This window comes from Hydra vulgaris, chromosome 02 (assembly GCF_038396675.1).
Source record: "Hydra vulgaris chromosome 02, alternate assembly HydraT2T_AEP".
In the NCBI taxonomy this organism is placed as follows: Eukaryota; Metazoa; Cnidaria; class Hydrozoa; order Anthoathecata; family Hydridae; genus Hydra; species Hydra vulgaris.
The window spans coordinates 28,257,128-28,276,288 of NC_088921.1; the positions used below are offsets into that span (position 1 = coordinate 28,257,128).

The following is a 19,161-nucleotide window of genomic DNA, read 5'->3' on the forward strand; positions in this document are numbered from 1 at the left end:
CGCATTTCTATTAGCCTAATACAGTTCTCGGTTGGTTGTATTACAAGTTAAGAGTGAGTGACACGCACAAACGCACACTAACCCGCACGCACGCACGCACGCACGCGGAAAAAGGCATAAACTTTCTAATTAATAGCATTTAATTCTGCGCTGCTCTGTAATAAGACCGTTAGGACTACTTGAAGCGCCTAAATAACTAATTAAAAGAAAAGTTCCAAATAAAAACACACTCAACTACAAAATGTAATAAGATAATTTAACTTTAAGGAAGAGATGTTGTTTTTATGTAGGGTACCTTCGCTCAACCGTCCAAAAGCTTTATTTAAAAAATAAAAGAGTGGGTAATGTTAATTTTCCTGTTAAATTTATAACGTTAAACTGATGTTGAATTAAAAAAAAAAAACTATTTATGACTTCATTTAAAGTTCTTTTTAAAGAGTAGAAGGTAGATATAGAATTTTAAAATTTGTTTTAAATGATTATGGCTAGATACTTCGACATAATAATTACCACTAATTCATAATGATGTTATAAATAAGGGGTATTTACAATATAAAGACCTTAGATTTCCTAATTTTAAACATACTTTAAGGTTATTATTTAAAAATAAAGAATTGATTTAGATATTTTGTACCAAAAAGTAGTTTATACTACCTCAGTAAAAAAGAAATAAGTTTAACTTATATTGTTTTTTATTTTTGACATCTACGTCAGCTTTTTGGTATGGTATTTATTTAACTCGTGACAATATTTATACAAACAGACCGTGTAAACCGACAAAATATGCAATACACAGACCGTGTAAACCGACAAAATATGCAATAGTTTAGAACGATGAATATGAACGAAAGACTTTAGATATTGAGTATTTGCTCCAATCTACTAGGTAACTCATATATCTGGAGAACATTAAAACCTTTAAAAACGATAAAAACTTATGGGTACAGGACAATCTTTCATTTCTTTACAATAGATCGTTTTGATTTTTCTTGTTACTACTATATTATTATCATTATTTATATGTATCATCGACTAGTTTTGTTATTATTAATAATATTATTCATTACATTATTTATTTATTTTAGATTTTATTTAATTATAACTTCTTTTATTTAAATAACTTTTATTTAAGTAAATCAATAGTATTAAGGCTGAATCAGTTAAGTAACTATTTGTAAATATTCCTTACTCTGTATATATATATATATATATATATATATATATATATATATATATATATATATATATATATATATATATATATATATATATATTGTATATATGTATATGAAGACCTCAGTGGAAAAACCGGCGTTATCACATTTAAAAAGTATTGAGAAAATATTTATTGATCATTAATAAAAGTCTTTATTTAAAGCAAATGAAACTAAGCAATTTAAAAAAATTTATATTATAATTATTTTATTTAAAATTTATTCAAAACAAAACATTTTGTAATTTTTTATACAAAAATTTTTTTCTCTTTGCTTTAAATAAAGACATTTATTAATGTTCAAAAATACTTTCTCAATACTTTTTAAATGTGACAACGCCGGTTTTTCCACTGAGGTCTTCATATATATATATATATATATATATACAACCCTTAGATGTTGTCCGAAAGTTTTTTCGATATTTTGTTGACAAAAAGTAAAAATTAAAATGCAAGACCGGAATTTTTTTTTTTTAATAATGATAGACTGCCTGCCCCAACCAAACCCTCAGTCGATGTAGCAGCACTCCCTTGCGGGTCAGGCTATTTGTCAGTCGATGTAGCAGCACTCCCTTGCGAGTCAGGCTATTTGTCAGTCGATGTAGCAGCACTCCCTTGCGAGTCAGGCTATTTGTCAGTCGATGTAGCAGCACTCCCTTGCGAGTCAGGCTATAAGATAGTCGATGTAGCATCACTCCGCGCATGATTTACAGTAAAAAAAATAAAAATAAAAACATTTTATTAAAAAAAATAAAAATAAAAACATTTTATTAAAAAAAATAAAAAAAAAAACATTGTTTATATTGTTAAAAACATTCAAAACGTTTTAAAAACATTCCGGTCAATTAAATTTGCGTTTTTGTGGTTTTTTTAAAAAACGATTAATTTGTAATTAAATTAATGGTTTTTACTTTCGTCCAACACGGAAATGTTGGACGAAAGTCAAAAGTAATTAAAAGTGACGTATATGTTGGCGTAAGAATCACTTTTTTCCTTCCGCTCTTCCCAAAGCCAACAAACTATAGTTCTATATATATATATATATATATATATATATATATATATATATATATATATATATATATATATATATATATATATATATATATATATATATATATATATATATATATATATATATATATATATATATATATATATATATATATATATATATATATATATATATATATATATATATATATATATATATATATATATATATATATATATATATATATACGTTTTTATCTAGGAAATATATGATTAATTAATTTATACTAAATAAGTTTCTAAACTTTATACTAGATTAGTAACTTTATACTAAGTTAGTAGGTTGACATATTACAAATTTAAATAAATAACAAGTTATTAATTATAAGAAATATTATTAAGTATAAAGATTTTGTATGATAGAACTAGTTGTTGTATTACTTATATTTATAGCTAGTACAAAGTTGAAAATTGCCAAAGAAATGCTACGTTGTGAATACGAAGAAATGCTGCGTTGTAAATACAAGAAATGCTACGTGCTAAATTGCAATAGCAACTACAATAATGGAAATGAAGAAAAAGGAGTTTCGATTGCTATTATGCCCGTCCTGAGGGGGTAGGGAGCGTAGGGGGTGTCTAACCCCCCACCGAAATATATATTTAAAAATTAGTCAGCAAATTTGGACACTGTTGTCGGCAAAATTAGATCTGTTATTGGCAGTCGGCAACGAGAATTTTATTAAACTGATGTTAAATTAACATTGAGACATTCAAAAAAACTGAGAAAAAACGGTTATTTAATATAGGGTGTATGACCCTAAGAGCTAACTTCATAAAGAAAACTAATTTTATTATTAACAACTTATATAGGAAATACGGCATGGGTTATTTAAAAGTAAAGTTTTCTGCTAAAACAAATAAAGTTAATATTATTAAAAATATTACAGTTAAAATTTTTTTTACCTCGATGCAAATTTTTTGATACAAACGTTCATTTCACTACGTTCATCGAAATGCCAAGCGTTTAACTATTTTATTGTTGGTATTGGCAACAAACAACAGCGCAAACTATAATTCAATCTGTAGTCCGTTATGCACATCAAAGTTCCATTGTCCAGTTGTATAAATCATTCGCAGTTCCGACGCTATCTCACAAGTCTAGAGCTCTGTGAAAATAAGAACTTAACAACGAAAAAGCTCGACAAACTTGGAAGGAATGCAGTTAAATTAATTTTTTAATGTCTCTAACTATAGTAAAAATTAATTACAACCTCTATTTAAAGCTCAGGAAATGTCAAATTGCTTACGGCAAAACATAATAAACTATTTCTCCGCCTTTCAAACAAAAAAATAACACTTGAATTTATTAATTCCTAGCTTGATTATTTTTCAGTATAACACACCTTTTTAGATGATATAAAAGAATTATGCAACACTCATGGATATGAAAAACTTTGTGTTCGTTAAGAAGAGAGTTAAAATTAGGGATTCAGAAAATGCAATTCCTGAAGACACTCTTCAAAAATTAGTAATAGCAGTTCAATGTTGGAATGCAAAGCAACAGTGAACAATTTTTAATAATACTCTTGAAAAAAACGTTCTTAAATGATCTTTTTTTATTTTATTTTTTATCTTTTTTTATTCTTGCTTGATATTTTAAACTATTTTTGTTATTTTTAAATTGTAGGCATATTTACGGTAGGTGATTAATAAAATTCTAATATATAATATAAAATGAACTTTTTATTTAAATCCAATATATACATTGTTAAATGAATTCCAGTATGCTGATTTAAAAGTACTATCAGTTTTTAGTAGCATCTTTAGTTACGATAGAAAAAAACAACTAAGAAAACGCTCGTGTTGAGTGCGTTCAACAAAAGCTTTTTCTTAGTTTGTTTTTTCAAACGAGCACTTCATACAAAAATTCCACATGCCTCGATGTTTTACTTTATCATGAAATGTACTTTTATAATTTGTGTAAAAAACTTTAAAGTTTTTAATATTTCGGTAAAGAAATATATGTCCCTTATAATAAAATTTTATTTTTTACTTAGTATTTTATGAGTTGTTCCAAAAATAAGAGCGTCAATAAGCGGAAATAGGGTTTTAGATTATTTAAAGATTTTTCCAATTATAATTTTAAAGTACTTTTTTACAAAACTAGGTTTGTAGTTCCTAATTAAAAAAAGATTATTGAAATTTTTGCTTTTATAAGAGGAGGATTTCCAGGGTTTAAAAAACACATCTTTTTAATTGCTTATGATCAAAATCAAACTTCTGCATTTTACTTACACATTTCTAACTTAATGATATACTAAACTACTTAAAAACGAAAAAAAGTTCAAAAAGGTTTTTTGCATAATAGTTATTGTTTTGTTTATTTCAGTCGTAAAGACTAATGGATTGATACATGTCACAACATGATATCCTGTTTTTTTGTTTGATACAAATTTTGTGCTACAAATCGACTTTTTATATGTAAAAAAATACTTTGGCTATTTCTGTAAGTGAAGTATAAGAGATCGTCCATAAATTACCTGATGCTTTAGGGGCGGGGGTGTTTTTGTGACGACTCTTACCGGACTTTTCTAAAGTGTTACAATGTTGTAACGAGGGAGGAAGGGATCAAAAACGGTTGAAAATAGCGTGACGTAACTTATGGACGACCCCTAAAACAGATGCAAGTTTAACTGCGTTGAAATGTTTCGGGACTATGTTTGTAACCTTTTGTTTAGTAAACAAGAAGAAAAAGACATCAAGACTGCACTTAAACGCTTAATACGTTGACGCAAATAGCAATAATTATAAAAAGTAAAAATTATAATTTGAAAATGTATTTTGACGATTCGTTAATAATATTCATGTATAAACTTGAAAAATAGCGTTAACTAAACGGCAAGTAAAGCAACGGCAACTTTTTTTAAACTTCATATTAAACGAATGGATAATTGAATGGATAGAATTATCGTATTTTATAAAATACGATAAATCATATTACAAGAATGGATAATTGAATGGATAGAATTATCGTATACAACTAATGAGACTTTAGATTTGAGTAATTTAGAAAACTTTTTTATTTTTTTATTTTTAAGTTGTTTTAATTGTCTTTTTAATCATATGTTGTGTTATGATTTAAAGTATAAAAAGGAAGCATAAACTAATATATGCTTTAAAATTAAAGTGGTTTTATTTAATTACCGAGTTTAAGTAAACATTTTGTTGAATAATTACAATAACTAATAATTAAAACTATGTAGTGTATCCTTTAAATAATTATTTTTTAATTGTTTTAATTAAAATCAATTCAGTGAATGTTGTTGTTTTTTTGTCTAGTAAAGCTCGTTTTTTTTTATTGTCGGTTTCAAGCATAATCCCGAGACGCCTTTCTTTCTTTTTTTATTTTTTTTTTATTTGTAGTTATCAAGTTGCTCCCAGAAGTTCTTACGGTCTTAACACAGAACACCGCGAAAGAGCATTTAAATGGGAAATTCATGCCTTCTTTGCCAATATCGCAAATTTGGGCTGGAGTTGCGTTGAACCTCAAACATCTGGGTTCTGAGCTCTAGCCACTATGTCACGGTTGCTCAGACTTGAAATTACTTTTTTGTTTGTGACTTGATGAACATCCACCTGCTTTATACTTCCATGCTCTGTTGTAAGAAACTTTCATTCATTTTTACGGGGATGAACTGTATAGAGAACCATATAAGATGTTATTTAATATAATAAAAACAAAATAATAAACATCTTTAATGTTCAATAAAAAAATTTATAGGTTTACAACTTTCTATTAATTAACCGGTTAATTAAATTAATCTACTACTAATATACGATTACTATAATAATATACGATTACTAGCCACCTCTGAAAATAAAGACTTTCAGAGACTCCCAGCAAGAAAGCAAACAACCACACTAAGTTGGGAGTTATTAGAAAACAAAGAATAGAGTTAAAGATTATGAAAATGGTTGACAGAAGTCTTATAAGTTTTGGAATGTATAAGTCAGAAAAACATAAAGACGGGAGAAAGTTCCAAAGGGATGAAGTGCAGGGAAAACTAGACATTTTAACACTAGAATTTTAGACACTATTTTAGACACTAGAAGTTTTTAGAGCCTGTAGGGACATATACAGTAAAAGAATGAGACTTTACTGAATGACGAGTCAAGCGAGAACGAGTTTTAATTGATGAAACTAGAGATGATAACTCTTATGAGCAGCAACAATGATAGTATTTATAGAAAAGAGAAATAGATGCAACTTTACGACGATGGGAAAGAGGCTCAACTTAGCAGATAGAACGGGTCCAACGACGTTTACAATGCGTTTTTACAATTGCCTGGAAGAGAAAGAGCATCATTAGAAGAACCAGCCCAGGAGTAAGAAAATGACAAGCACGATTAAGAGAAGCAATCTAAGCAAATGCTAATTTAGCAACCGATTTTATATACGGTTTCCGTGAGAGGTCAGAAGTGAATGACAATCCAAGAAGACGTAAAGAGGAGGACTCAGTGTGACGGTTGCCTTCATCAATGTAGAAATTTCAACAGTATTGCGATATTCGTTAGCAGTAAATAGCCGCGTTTTGTTGAGGCTTAAATTCACAAGCCACTGCAAGCCTCAATCTGTGGTAGAAGTGAAATCAGGTTCAAGACTGGCTCCCTGTTCTTAGCGATCTTAAAAAAAAAAGACTTATTTGTCAAGACAGAGGTATAAAGTTGAGTCGTCAGCAAATTAAGCCAATTTATATGTAAGATTTTCAGTAAGGTTATTAATGTAGATAAGAAACAAAATGGGACCAAGGATAGAACTTTAGGGTACCCAAGAAGTTGCTAGAAATGAAGCAGTTAGCAAGTCAGCCATAAAACAAGAAGATCGAAAATCGTATTGTCTGGCAGTAAGTGATTTGACTCAGATGGGATATTAATATTTGTTGATCAAAGACCTTGTTAATAATATAAAAGACATTATAAGATTTATAATGTTTTATATAGTTATATGTATTTATATAGTTGCTATATATTATAATAGTTATAAAACCACTGTAGTGAGCAACTTTTAATAATAATAAAGACTCAAAAATTATATATTGCAAAATAACTTCAAACTTAATATAAAACTAAAAAACATTCCTGATTGTAAAGATTTTCATAAAAATTATTTGATTTCACTGTCACAGTGAAAAAATCTTTTCACTGTGACAGGCACGTTTTTTTGGATAAAATTTGGATGACAACATTGAAAACTAATTATTAATAATTAACAAATACCTTTAAAAAGCATAACAAGCTATATATTAATAGAAGGCTAAAGAAATAAACTTTTAAATTAAATGTTTATAACACGCAATCAACGACGTTAATTTTTGGCCAAAAATCATTCAGAGCGAATTATTCGCGAGACTATTAAAACTAAATGTTGCGTAGACTGGAATATTTTTATGTTTGGTTCAGTCTACACTAAAACATGCAGTTAAGTAACCAAAGATCATGGCTTAATTGGTCAAAAGTTTAATGTTTTAATGTGTTATTATGTTGAAATAGGATTTCTACATAATAACTCATTAAAACATTCTTCGTATTATTTTAATCATAATAAATAAGTCTACAAAAAGATGCTCGATAAACCACTATGTTACCTCTTCCATACACACAGTTTTATATTTGAAAATGATACTTGCATTAATATCTTTCTATTTAGCTAAAGATTTTGAAAGTTAATGAATATATCTTGAGATATCTTATTTTTTCTTGTAAAAATTGACATTTTTGATTTTCAAAAAGTCTTAAAACCTAAAATAATGAATTAACTTTAAAATCTCTAACTAAATATCGACCTAACACACTAAGGACCATTTGCGAAATTTTTTTGTAAATGAAGTAAAAGATAAGTATGAGTTTTCTGATGTTTCTATGTGACTTTTTGACTAATTTTCAGAAAACTGGCAGCCATTTAAAAAAAATATTTTTCTATTGTTTGATTAAAAAACAAACAAACTATTTGTAAGATTTTATCTTGAATGTTAAAATGTGAATGATATACAATTTTTTATTTATTTGTCACTTGACATTAAATTATTTTTCTTTTAAATTTTATAGTTAATAAAACATATTTCATAAAAATAATATTTATTAGTAGTTATAAATATATATTAAAACAGTATGAAAAATGTTTACAAATATCTTCACTTGCAACGCGTGACTGGCTACACATCAGTGTTGTCTGTGTTTAAACGAGAAATGCATTCAGATCATTTTATGAAGTAAGTGTATATTTATGCTACATTATTGTGTTATTAGGATATTTAAACACACTAAATATTACTTTTTATTTTATTTGACTGAGATAAGTAGGCTTTGTGAGAAAAAAAAAATGCTTGAAAGTTTTTGAAGTTCCAAGTTTTATCTTTTTATTATTACATCTTCATAATTGTTTATATTAATTATTATTTTTACTTTTATATTTTTGTTTTGTTTTCTGTTTTATTTCGTATCATGACTTTCAAAGTTATGTTCATTAAATTTTAAAATTGTCTAGATTTTAATCTACATTTTTGTATGCTTTGTAAATAAATTGTAACTTTATTAAATATTTTTATGATAGATAAATTTTTTACTTGGTTACATATTATTAATAAATATAAATGAGAGAAACACAGTTTTTTAAGATATACACCAACATTTGTATGAAAAATTATTATTATAAAACATTTATATATGTAAAAATAGAAAATTTGTGAACACTTCAGTTCATTACTTATATAATGTAACATATTCAAATAGTCGTATGAATATACTAATTATAATTCCTAAAAGACTTTTTTTGTAGCTGTTTATACATTATATTCACAGTAGTACCAGTCTTTACATTCCTTCAATAATAAAATTGTTGTAATCAATAATAAACTTTTTTATCAACTTAATAAGAACTTAATAATAAATTAATAAATTTATTGTTAAGTTGGTGTATATCTTAAAAAACTGTGTTTCTCTCATTTATATTTATTAATATCCATTTATATGTTGCATGTTCAAAAACAAAAACAATTTGTAGTTTGTTTTTCAAAGTTGATAAACATCTGATACAAGGTATCGGATATACTTATTATGAGGTTATAGTAATCAGATGCATATTATCAGATTATTAAAAACCTTGATGTTTGTGTTAAGGTTATCTAAGTAAAGCCATGATCCAAACAGGGATGCGGAGTCCCAAAAGGACTCTGGATTAGTATGTCACAAAAAGATTATTTCAAGTATTGTGAATTTCAAAATAGGTATCACAGATGTAATGACTTGCAAGCCTGCTCAGTTTTATGGTTTTTTATTAAGAAATTTGTGCTGGCAAACAACAAAAAGGATTTACAAGCAACAAATTTTTTGGTTTCATTTTATTTCTGAAAATCCTTTTGCATTTTAATTATATCTCAATTTAAATAATTTGAACAAATTATATTTGTTCAATTAATTCATATATTTTTTTAGACTTGGATTTTATTCATATCATTTCAAGATATTTTCATATAACCTTTATAAAAAAGATAAGATATTCAAAATATGAAAATATTTTATTTCTATTAGTTTTTATAAGTATTACCTGTTATAAAAATATCAATAAGATGACACCTTTCTTAATGTTATACTTTTAATTTTTTTTTAATAAATTAAAGTGTAGATGTGTATAGTAGTTCTATTGGTTTAAGGTTATTTTATTATAGTTTATAGTTTTATTGGTTTAAGGTTAAGTTATTATATAAGTTTAAGATTAACTTAAGGTTAGCTATTTTAAACCACAACAAATCTAAAGCTAGGTTGTTCAACAAGCTATGCAAACTACAGTGTGTGTAGATTTATGAAATAGAATTTATAAATTGAATGAAAATAGAGCATGTATGATAAATTGGTAGGGTAGTAGTAATTTTTTATTTTTGTTTTTTAGGTATTGGCAGGCTGTACTTGACAACTTACTTTCCTGCAATGAAATCAAAAGAACCTTCAACTAAAAACCAATTTAAAAAATTTTCATAGCAGCATTCTTTAAGAAGAATTTTCCCTTTATTTTGTTTACTAATCAGATAACTTATATTTCATAATTTCTTTAAGTTATTTTCGGAGATTTACAGAATTTTAGTTTAAAAAATAATATTTACATATTGATTTTTAGTTTTTTAATAATTAATTTTTATTCAGAAGTACAATTATAATTGTAGTGTCCAATTTTTGTAATATTTTTTCTGTAAATATCAATTCGATATTATGTTATCGATGTGAAAGTATAATCTCAAGATATAATTAAAACAATGGTAGGACGAGGTACATAAACATACGCTTTGTCATTTTGTAAGTAAAATTCAGGTTTAGCCCAAAATGTTTGAGGAGGCTGAATAAGTGCGAATTTCATAACTGCGAATCTGCATAAGTGCGAAGCAGTTGCAAAGACTGGCATAAGTGCGAACTGGCACAAGCGCGAACTGGCATAAGTGCGCCGAAAGAATTTGCAAACATTGGCATAAGTGCGAACTGGCATATGTGCGAATCAATTGCAAAAACTGGCATAAGTGCGAACTGGCATAAGTGCGCCGAAAGAATTTGCAAACATTAGCATAAGTGCGAATTGGCATAAGTGCAAATTGGCATAAGTGCGAATTGGCATAAGTGCGAACTTGTTAATTCGCACTTGGGGCGACTGAATAAGTGCGAATTTCATAACTGCGAATCTGCATAAGTGCGACTGGCATAAGTGCGAACTGGCACAAGCGCGAACTAGCATAAGTGCGAATCACTTGCAAAAACTGGCATAAGTGCGAACTAGAACAAGCGCGAACTGGCATAAGTGCGCCAAAAAAATTTGCAAACATTGGCATAAGTGCAAATCGTCATAAGTGGCGAATTGGCAAGTTCGCACTTATGCCAATTCGCACTTATGCCAACGTTTGCAAATTCTTTCGGCGCACTTATGCTAATTCGCGCTTGTGCCAGTTTATGCAATTGTTTCGCACTTATGCCAGTTCGCACTTATGCCAGTTCACACTTATGCCAATGTTTGCAAATTCTTTTGGCGCACTTATACCAGTTCGCGCTTGTTCTAGTTCGCACTTATGCCAGTTTTTGCAAGTGATTCGCACTTATGCTAGTTCGCGCTTGTGCCAGTTCGCACTTATGCCAGTCGCACTTATGCAGATTCGCAGTTATGAAATTCGCACTTATTCAGTCGCCCCAAGTGTTTGTACCAATAGAAACCACTCGCAAAATTTTTTAATTTTGATTGGTCTATTAAAATTTTACCGTTATTTTCACATGGTTTCTACTTACTATAACTGTAAGTGTGAAAACACGCGCAAACTGGCAGATTTTTGAACAAAAATTAACGCCGTGATCATTTAATAATTAGAAACGCAAAGTTCTTATTGTTGCCATTGTTTTTATAAATAGTGGGATACCGTTGTTATTGTTTAAGTTACCATTATTTACATAAATAGTAAATAAAACACTGTGTCCAAAACAAAACTCAATTAATGTATAAAAGCTCTCTTTTATTATACTAAAATCAGCTCTTCTTTGCTTACGCGGTTCGAGCTTGCTACCGTCAAAAAATCTCTTCAACACAACGGGCGATTTCAGACTGGTATGTGATGATCATTATATCATCAAAAAAAAAGTAAAAAATTTGAAAATATAAGAGAAAAAGTTTTCATAAGAGGAAAGTGAAAGTGAAATAAGGTAGGCGCGATGAGGGAGTGCGAGGAGGAGGTGATATTTCCTTTCCGCGCGCGTACCTGGTGAAAGCAGGCGAGTGTAAAAAGCAAGAGAGGCAGGAAGCGGCGTTGGGACAGGTGGCGTACAACGGGCGGCGTAAATTCACGGTTTAAGGTGTTTTTTTATTGGTGTTTGGGATATTATTTGATAATATTTGTTATTCAATATTGAAATTATGAAAAAATTAAAAAAATTGCGTTATCCTTGTTTGTTATATGCAGCTATAGTTAATATATTGAGACACTTATAATGTTGATTAATTTAATCTATTAAAAAGACAAGGCTGATGATATTTATATATATATGTAAATAATAATACAATAGATATGTGTTTTTTTTAAATAATAATGGCCAGAACTAAAGTAATAACAAGAAAAGGAAAAGTTAATGTCAATAGAAATAATGATGATATTGATTTTGATATAGAACGTTTATTGCCCGCAAGAAAAAAGGCATTATTTTGTAAAAGAAAAACTAAACAGATATATAAAAGAAATAAAGAGAATATAAAAAAAGGAAGAGTTGGAAAAGCCATTATAAAATGGGTGCTAACAAAAAAAAGATAAACAGGTAAGACTTATAAGGATTATTAATATTATTAATAAGGTTTATTGTATTTTAAAAAAAATTATGACTAGGACAAAAAAAATAACACTAGCACAATATCTTAAAACGCGTAATGCGTTATTTAAGAAGTATGGTGATAAGGTAGCTATAGCTCGAAAATCTTTAAGTCCTCAGCCATATGTTTTAGTAGATAAGCCTTGTAGAGAAGTTGTGTACGAGAAAAAAGCTACTAAACAAAAATATAAGAATACGCGAGCAAATATAAAAAAAGGAATTGTTGGAATGCCTGTTCATAGATGGGTATTGATAAAACATAAATAATAAGAACAGGTAATAATTATAATTTTAATATAATATAATATGTTATTGTTATTTTATATATGTTTACATATTTTTTTATTTTAGAAACGCAATACGATAAGAAAACGTAATACGACAAAAAAACGAAAACGAAACGTAAGAGGGCGCGGATCGATTGATTCTCTTATAACTGTAGATAATGCTAAAGTTTTGGGTAAATTCGCAATAAATAATAGCGGTATTATAAGTAAAGTAACCCAAGCCATATACAACCGTTTAATAAAAAAAAAAAGATAGAAAACCTATTCAATCGACTGCGCCTGTTGTTCCCATTGTTAACACGTCATATAATAATGATCCTCGTTATGTTAAGCATAATAGCTTATATTATTAATGGTGTATATAACAATAGAAAATATAAAAGAAATAAATATTCAATATCATTTACTATTTATTAACAATATACATATTTATAAAGTATAATTATTCATTGATTCTAAGTAAGGAGTAAAATAATTGTCGATCTTTTTTTAAAGTATTGGTCATTGTAAATGAGGGTAGCGGTGATGTAATAGAAGAAGATGAATTATCATTATTATAAGATATGGAAGTGAGCAGTATTTTGTCTATGTTAAATGAGTCTTTATTATTAATTATATTATTATTATTATTTATGATATTATTGATGGAATGAGTCGCATGATGTTGTCTAGTAGTTGAATGAGATTTAGGAACAGGATTATATATATCTGAAGTTGAGTCTTCGTTTAAGTTGTATATATCGTTAAAGTTATTATTAGATTTATTTAAGTTATTGAAATGTTCATTAGTGGACATAATATTAGATATAATTGAATTATCAGTAGTATAATCGTGGGAATTAATTGGTTTATAAGTTGGCATAATTGTATTAAAATGAGAATGATTAGGCACTATAGTGGTGAATGTTATTTGGTAGAAGATAAAAACGGATTATGCACTGTTAACGAAATGCGGATGCCAAGATTGCATATCGCATATGGTTGCCATTCAAACGTGCCAATGCCGGGCAATAATGACATGCACAAGTTGCAACTTAGATTTTAGAAGATTTCATAGTCATTTTTTTCCGTTTATGTATAAACCTGAATTTATAAATATAATATATTTTGAATAATAACATGTTTGGGATGTATTCTTTAACAAATAATTATAACGCCTCAATAACCACCTACCGCTGCAGCTCTCCTCAATATATTTATAGTAGCCGCATAAAACACATAAGAATAACGCAAGTTTATATATTATTTCCATTATTATTGAAAAATACACCACCTGTCGCCTACCCAGCCTTTGAATCGCTTGTACGCCACCTGTCCCAACGCCGCTGCCTGCCTCTCTTGCTTTCACCAGGTACGCGCGCGGAAAGAAAATATCACCACCTCCTCGCGCCTACCTTATTTCACTTTCACCATATGAAAACTTTTTCTCTATTATTTTCAAATTTTTTACTTTTTTTCCGATGATATACTGATCATCAGGTTTGCGACTATTTAAAAATTATATAAATTTTATTTCTTTATATATTTATTAAACGCAGCAATTTGTTTAACATAGCATTTAGAGTTCTTTATTTTAGCATAAAGCTCTGCGAGGGAAATAAAAAAAATTAATATATTATTTTACCACCCTCTGTAAAATAACTAGAAATACGAACTAAAAAAGAGAGATAAAACAGGTATCATTAGGGAATGCTTTCTTCAAGTGTTTTTAAAAGTTGTTCAGTTGTTTTACATTCCAACATTGAACCGCCTGTACCAAAATATGATGAGCAAGCTCTGGGAATTACATTCTGAGTCTCTAAGTTTCACTTTATTTTAACCAGCATTAAGGTTTTCATATTCAGTTTAAATTATTTGTTGTTTTTCTTTAAGACTATTGAACTACTTAGCTTAACACTTCTATAAGTTAAATCGTAGTGTTAACTCTTCTTTATTTTAGAAATTAAAATTTATCTTTTTATCAAGGATTTCATAACACAAATTAAAAATTCGCACGAGAGCAACATTATATCTATTATTCCTAAAAATATCTAACAAGGAACTCCTTATTTAAAGATAATAATAATTTTAAAAATTGCCGCAGCAACTCTTCCAAACCCTTATTCCGACGTTGAGCATCCTTGACGTCCAAAACCGGGATTATAAGGGATAGGCAAAATGGGAAATATAGGGATAAGAGCTTACCGCACCCGATAGTTACGAACAGCTGTAGAATTAGCACACTAACTTAAATAATTCTTTCTATTCATCACTAAATTAACGGTTAGATTTAGCAACACGTTCTAATTCATCTTTCTTTTTAATAGCATAGGAGTTGGAAGATCCCTAAACAACAACAACAAAAAAAACAGCTCAAAATAAAGGGAAAACATAAGCAGATAGTAAAACATAATGCACACACAAAAAAAATTTTTTTTTTTACACATTAATACACAAACAATACAAAATTATTATCAATAAATTTTCCTATCTTAAGGTATTGAGCAGATCTCTCACACATTCTTATTTTGATTATTCACATAGAAAAATTTTATAATATACATTTAATTCTACTTAAATTGCACTTAAAATCTTTAAAAACAAACACTTTACCTTAGAAGCGTTAATGAGTTCATCAGCCAAACATTCAGCAATAGATTTAATGTTTCTAAATGCAGCTTCACGAGCACCTGTGCATATTAGCCAAATGGCTTGGTTAACTCGTCTTAGTGGAGCAACATCAACAGCCTGTCGACGAACTGTACCTTGACGCCCAATACGAGTAGAGTCTTCACGAGGACCACTGTTTATAATAGCATCACATAAAACTTGTAATGGGTTCTATAAATAGAAAATAATCAGTGTAATAAAATAAAATAAGCTAACACCAGTAACAAACTTAAAAGGTTCTGCATCAGTCCTATCGATCAGATTATCAAATAATTATAAATTATCACTGTTTATTAACTCACATCACTTGCAGACATTATTTTTTTTTTTTACTAAATATGAACAATAAATTACAGATATCAACAATAAAATGTTATTTTACTAAATAAACTAATTAATAAGAGTAGATAATTATAAAATATATTTACTTTATATCACATAATTCTTAAGTCTAAAGCAACAAGAAAATAAAAAAATAAAAATAAAAAACTGTTAAAAATGCATAAATTACACATTCTAGAACAAAAGATTAAGATGCTTTCAGTTTGAGACCTTAAACATATTTGCCTAAACATTCTGCATCAGTCCTATCGATCAATTATCATTTAGTTTTAAACCATCACGATTAATGTACATCATTTACAGAATGGTAAAATACTTTACTCATTAAACATACATCTAAAAGACAGAATAAATCAAACCTCAACATTTTCCACTAATATAAATATGCATTATTATTTGTAAATTTGCAAATATTTTATATATCTTTATTTGTATTAATTCTTAATGGAATAAACTATCATTGAGATCAGAACATTTTGCATCAGTCCTATCGATCAATTATCATATAATTGTAAAATTATCACATTTAAAATTTTACATCATTTGCAAAATGCTAATTTATTTGAATGAAAATGATTGGCTAACGCAAAACCTTTCTGTTCATACATCTATCAAACTAAGAATATCAAGTGTTTATTAGATCAAAAAACTGTTCAAAATTTTTGAATTTTCTTTATGAAAAATATCATTTAATCAAAATCATAAGCCAAAGGGAAATGCTAGAGATTACTAGTAGTAGAAATTCATTAGACTTGACTAGTTTTGTAACAAAGTACAAAACTGCACCGAGCTTGCTACAAACAGATTTAAAATTCTTTGTTAAGTAGAGGTTTTATCAATGCAGAGTAAAGATTATTAAATCAAGGGGTAAAAAACAGAAATATTATATTAAAAAAAAACCATTGTTTTCATATTTAATGAAATTAAAACATATTAAGTTCAAAAATCAATTGTTGGAATTGTTATAGTACATTAAAAGAAGGAAACTGTAAACAAAAAAAATACTAAGTCAACTTAATTCATAGAAATCTGTCATAACAAGATTTAGTTTAAGTAAATGCAGTAGGACACTTTGTTCAAAGAGTATTTAAAAAGAAAATATCTGAAAGCATAAAAAAGATATCATAAAGTTCACTTGATGGAGAAAACAAGGCACTTGGGCAAGCTAAATTAGCTTAAACTAATGGTAAAAACAGATTTGTGCATTTTAAAAGACAATAAAACTTGTAAAAAAGATCACTTAATGCTTTAAAGCAATAAATTAAGATCATCAACACCTCATAAAGCAGCTGGTAAATTAAAGTACTTTATAAAGCAGCTGGTAAATTAAAGTTAAAAAATTGCTACTGCATTTCTTCAATGGCAAGCTATTAGCAGTTCTGAATTTAAAAGCTCTCTTTTTATAACAAATCAACTTTTGACATCAGATGTAAATAACTGAATGCTCAGAAAAAATTCTTCCTTAAATTTAAAAGCATAAAAAACCTTAACTTAGCTAATTCTCGTATCAATTCACTGCTCCAAAAAAAAGTAACAGGGTATCAATTTTATTCCACAAGGCACCAATCAACAAGACTGTTCCAAGCAGCAAGCCATCTAACCTTACTGGGCGATTAGAAAAAAATATATATATCTCGAAAACCTACCTAAAATATATCTCGAAAACCTACCTAAAAGAAAAATCTTTAAAAATAAAAACACGAACAAAGGTGCCTTAAATGCATCTCTAACACAAAATTTAAAGCACAAAATTTATGAAATGCAAATACTGTACTTGAGTTATTGGGATGTAGATATAAGTTTTTTAAACTTAAATGGCTACAAATAAACATTAATAACAACAATCTTCACTGTACACTATCATAAACAAAAATTACTTATTGTTAAGGACTCAATTTTCTTTAATATTGTGAACTGACAGTACACATAACACAAAATGTAAATATCTTAAATACCTAAAAAAAAATTTATACTTAACACTACACAGCAAAATTTTAAAATAAGTTATTAACAGTACAGTTTAAAAAAACTTTTACAAAATGCAATGTTAATTGAAACTACTGAATATTAACTTTAAAAAATAAAATACCTCTCCTGTTAACAAGTGAATGATTTCAAAAGCATGTTTCACAATCCTAACACACATCAATTTCTTGCCATTATTACGACCATGCATCATTAAAGAGTTAGTTAGTCGCTCTACTATTGGACACTGAGCTTTCCTGAATCTTTTGACAGCATAGCGAGCTGCTGTGTGTGGAAGAAAAACAGCAAATTTATCTTTAACAGCAATATAATCCTAAGAATAAGAAAAAATACTTTATTTCATGATTATAAAGGACAATTTATATATTGCAATAATCTTTAATTTAATATTCATATTAGCATCTCCATAAAATTTTGTAATTAAAACATCTGAAACCCCTAATAAATAATCATAATAATTACGAGTTGCAAATTATTAATTCTACATAACATGCAAAAACATCAATAATACTTACAGTTAAACTAATGTCACTGACTTGAACCTCATCAGGATTCCATTTTCCGAATAGCTTGATATCGTGAACTTCAATAGTTGTAGCAGCAACTTCATCACCTGGTTCTCCCCAATCTTCCATTATTGTATGGTAGTGACCTAGAAAACATATTTTAAAACTTTTACGCAAAGTAAATTAGAGCTTATTTAAAAGCATGTTAGTGCATTTTACACCTTTATTATATTTAATCATTAATTATATGTAATACATTTTGTATTTTTACATTATAAAACATTATAATTTCATTATCATTTAACAAAGCATTTCATCGAGCTTATTTCTATTACATATTTTTAGGTCCAAGTCAAGTGTCTGTATAGAGCTGGATTATTAAACGTAATTCAATATTAATATCCCATATACTATATTCATAAAAATAATTTGCACAAAGCTACATTTTACTCGTAATTTTATCGAAATAATTTCAACCTCTTCTATAATGTAAAGAAACGGTCAAAACACAAAAAGAGATGTAAAATACATCTTCGTAAATTTATTTGTAACAAGACCAATCTTCAGAGAAAGTAGGTTTGAATATAAATAAATAATTGTATGAAAGAAAAAAAAAGTAGATAACCATAAAGTGGGAGAAGGACATTTTAACAAATTTTAATAATATAAAGCGCACACGAGTGTTAAACTAAATTACCTTCACTGCAATGAAAGTCTGTTGAAAAAGGACTTACCGAGAGCATGTGCGGTAGAATACGGGCCGATAGGATGCGTCACATATAAAGACTGGGTAATAATTTCA

General features: G+C 28.0%; 1 protein-coding gene across 2 annotated transcripts; it reads right to left on the reverse strand.

Annotated features, from left to right (window-relative positions):
• Positions 1-15,103: 15,103 nt before the first annotated feature.
• LOC100213442 (small ribosomal subunit protein uS7) lies at positions 15,104-19,161 on the reverse strand. 2 transcript variants are annotated; one of them, XM_065790476.1, is made up of 5 exons: positions 19,094-19,161; positions 18,369-18,505; positions 17,957-18,166; positions 15,469-15,696; positions 15,104-15,201 (listed from the first exon to the last, which is right to left on the reverse strand). In XM_065790476.1, exons 2-5 carry the CDS (start codon positions 18,486-18,488, stop codon positions 15,133-15,135), a joined length of 627 nt encoding a protein of 208 aa, XP_065646548.1. In that variant the 5' UTR covers positions 18,489-18,505; positions 19,094-19,161; the 3' UTR covers positions 15,104-15,132. The 2 variants fall into 2 exon arrangements, with proteins under 2 accessions (XP_065646548.1, XP_065646547.1); XM_065790475.1 differs by having other exon boundaries at positions 19,057-19,137.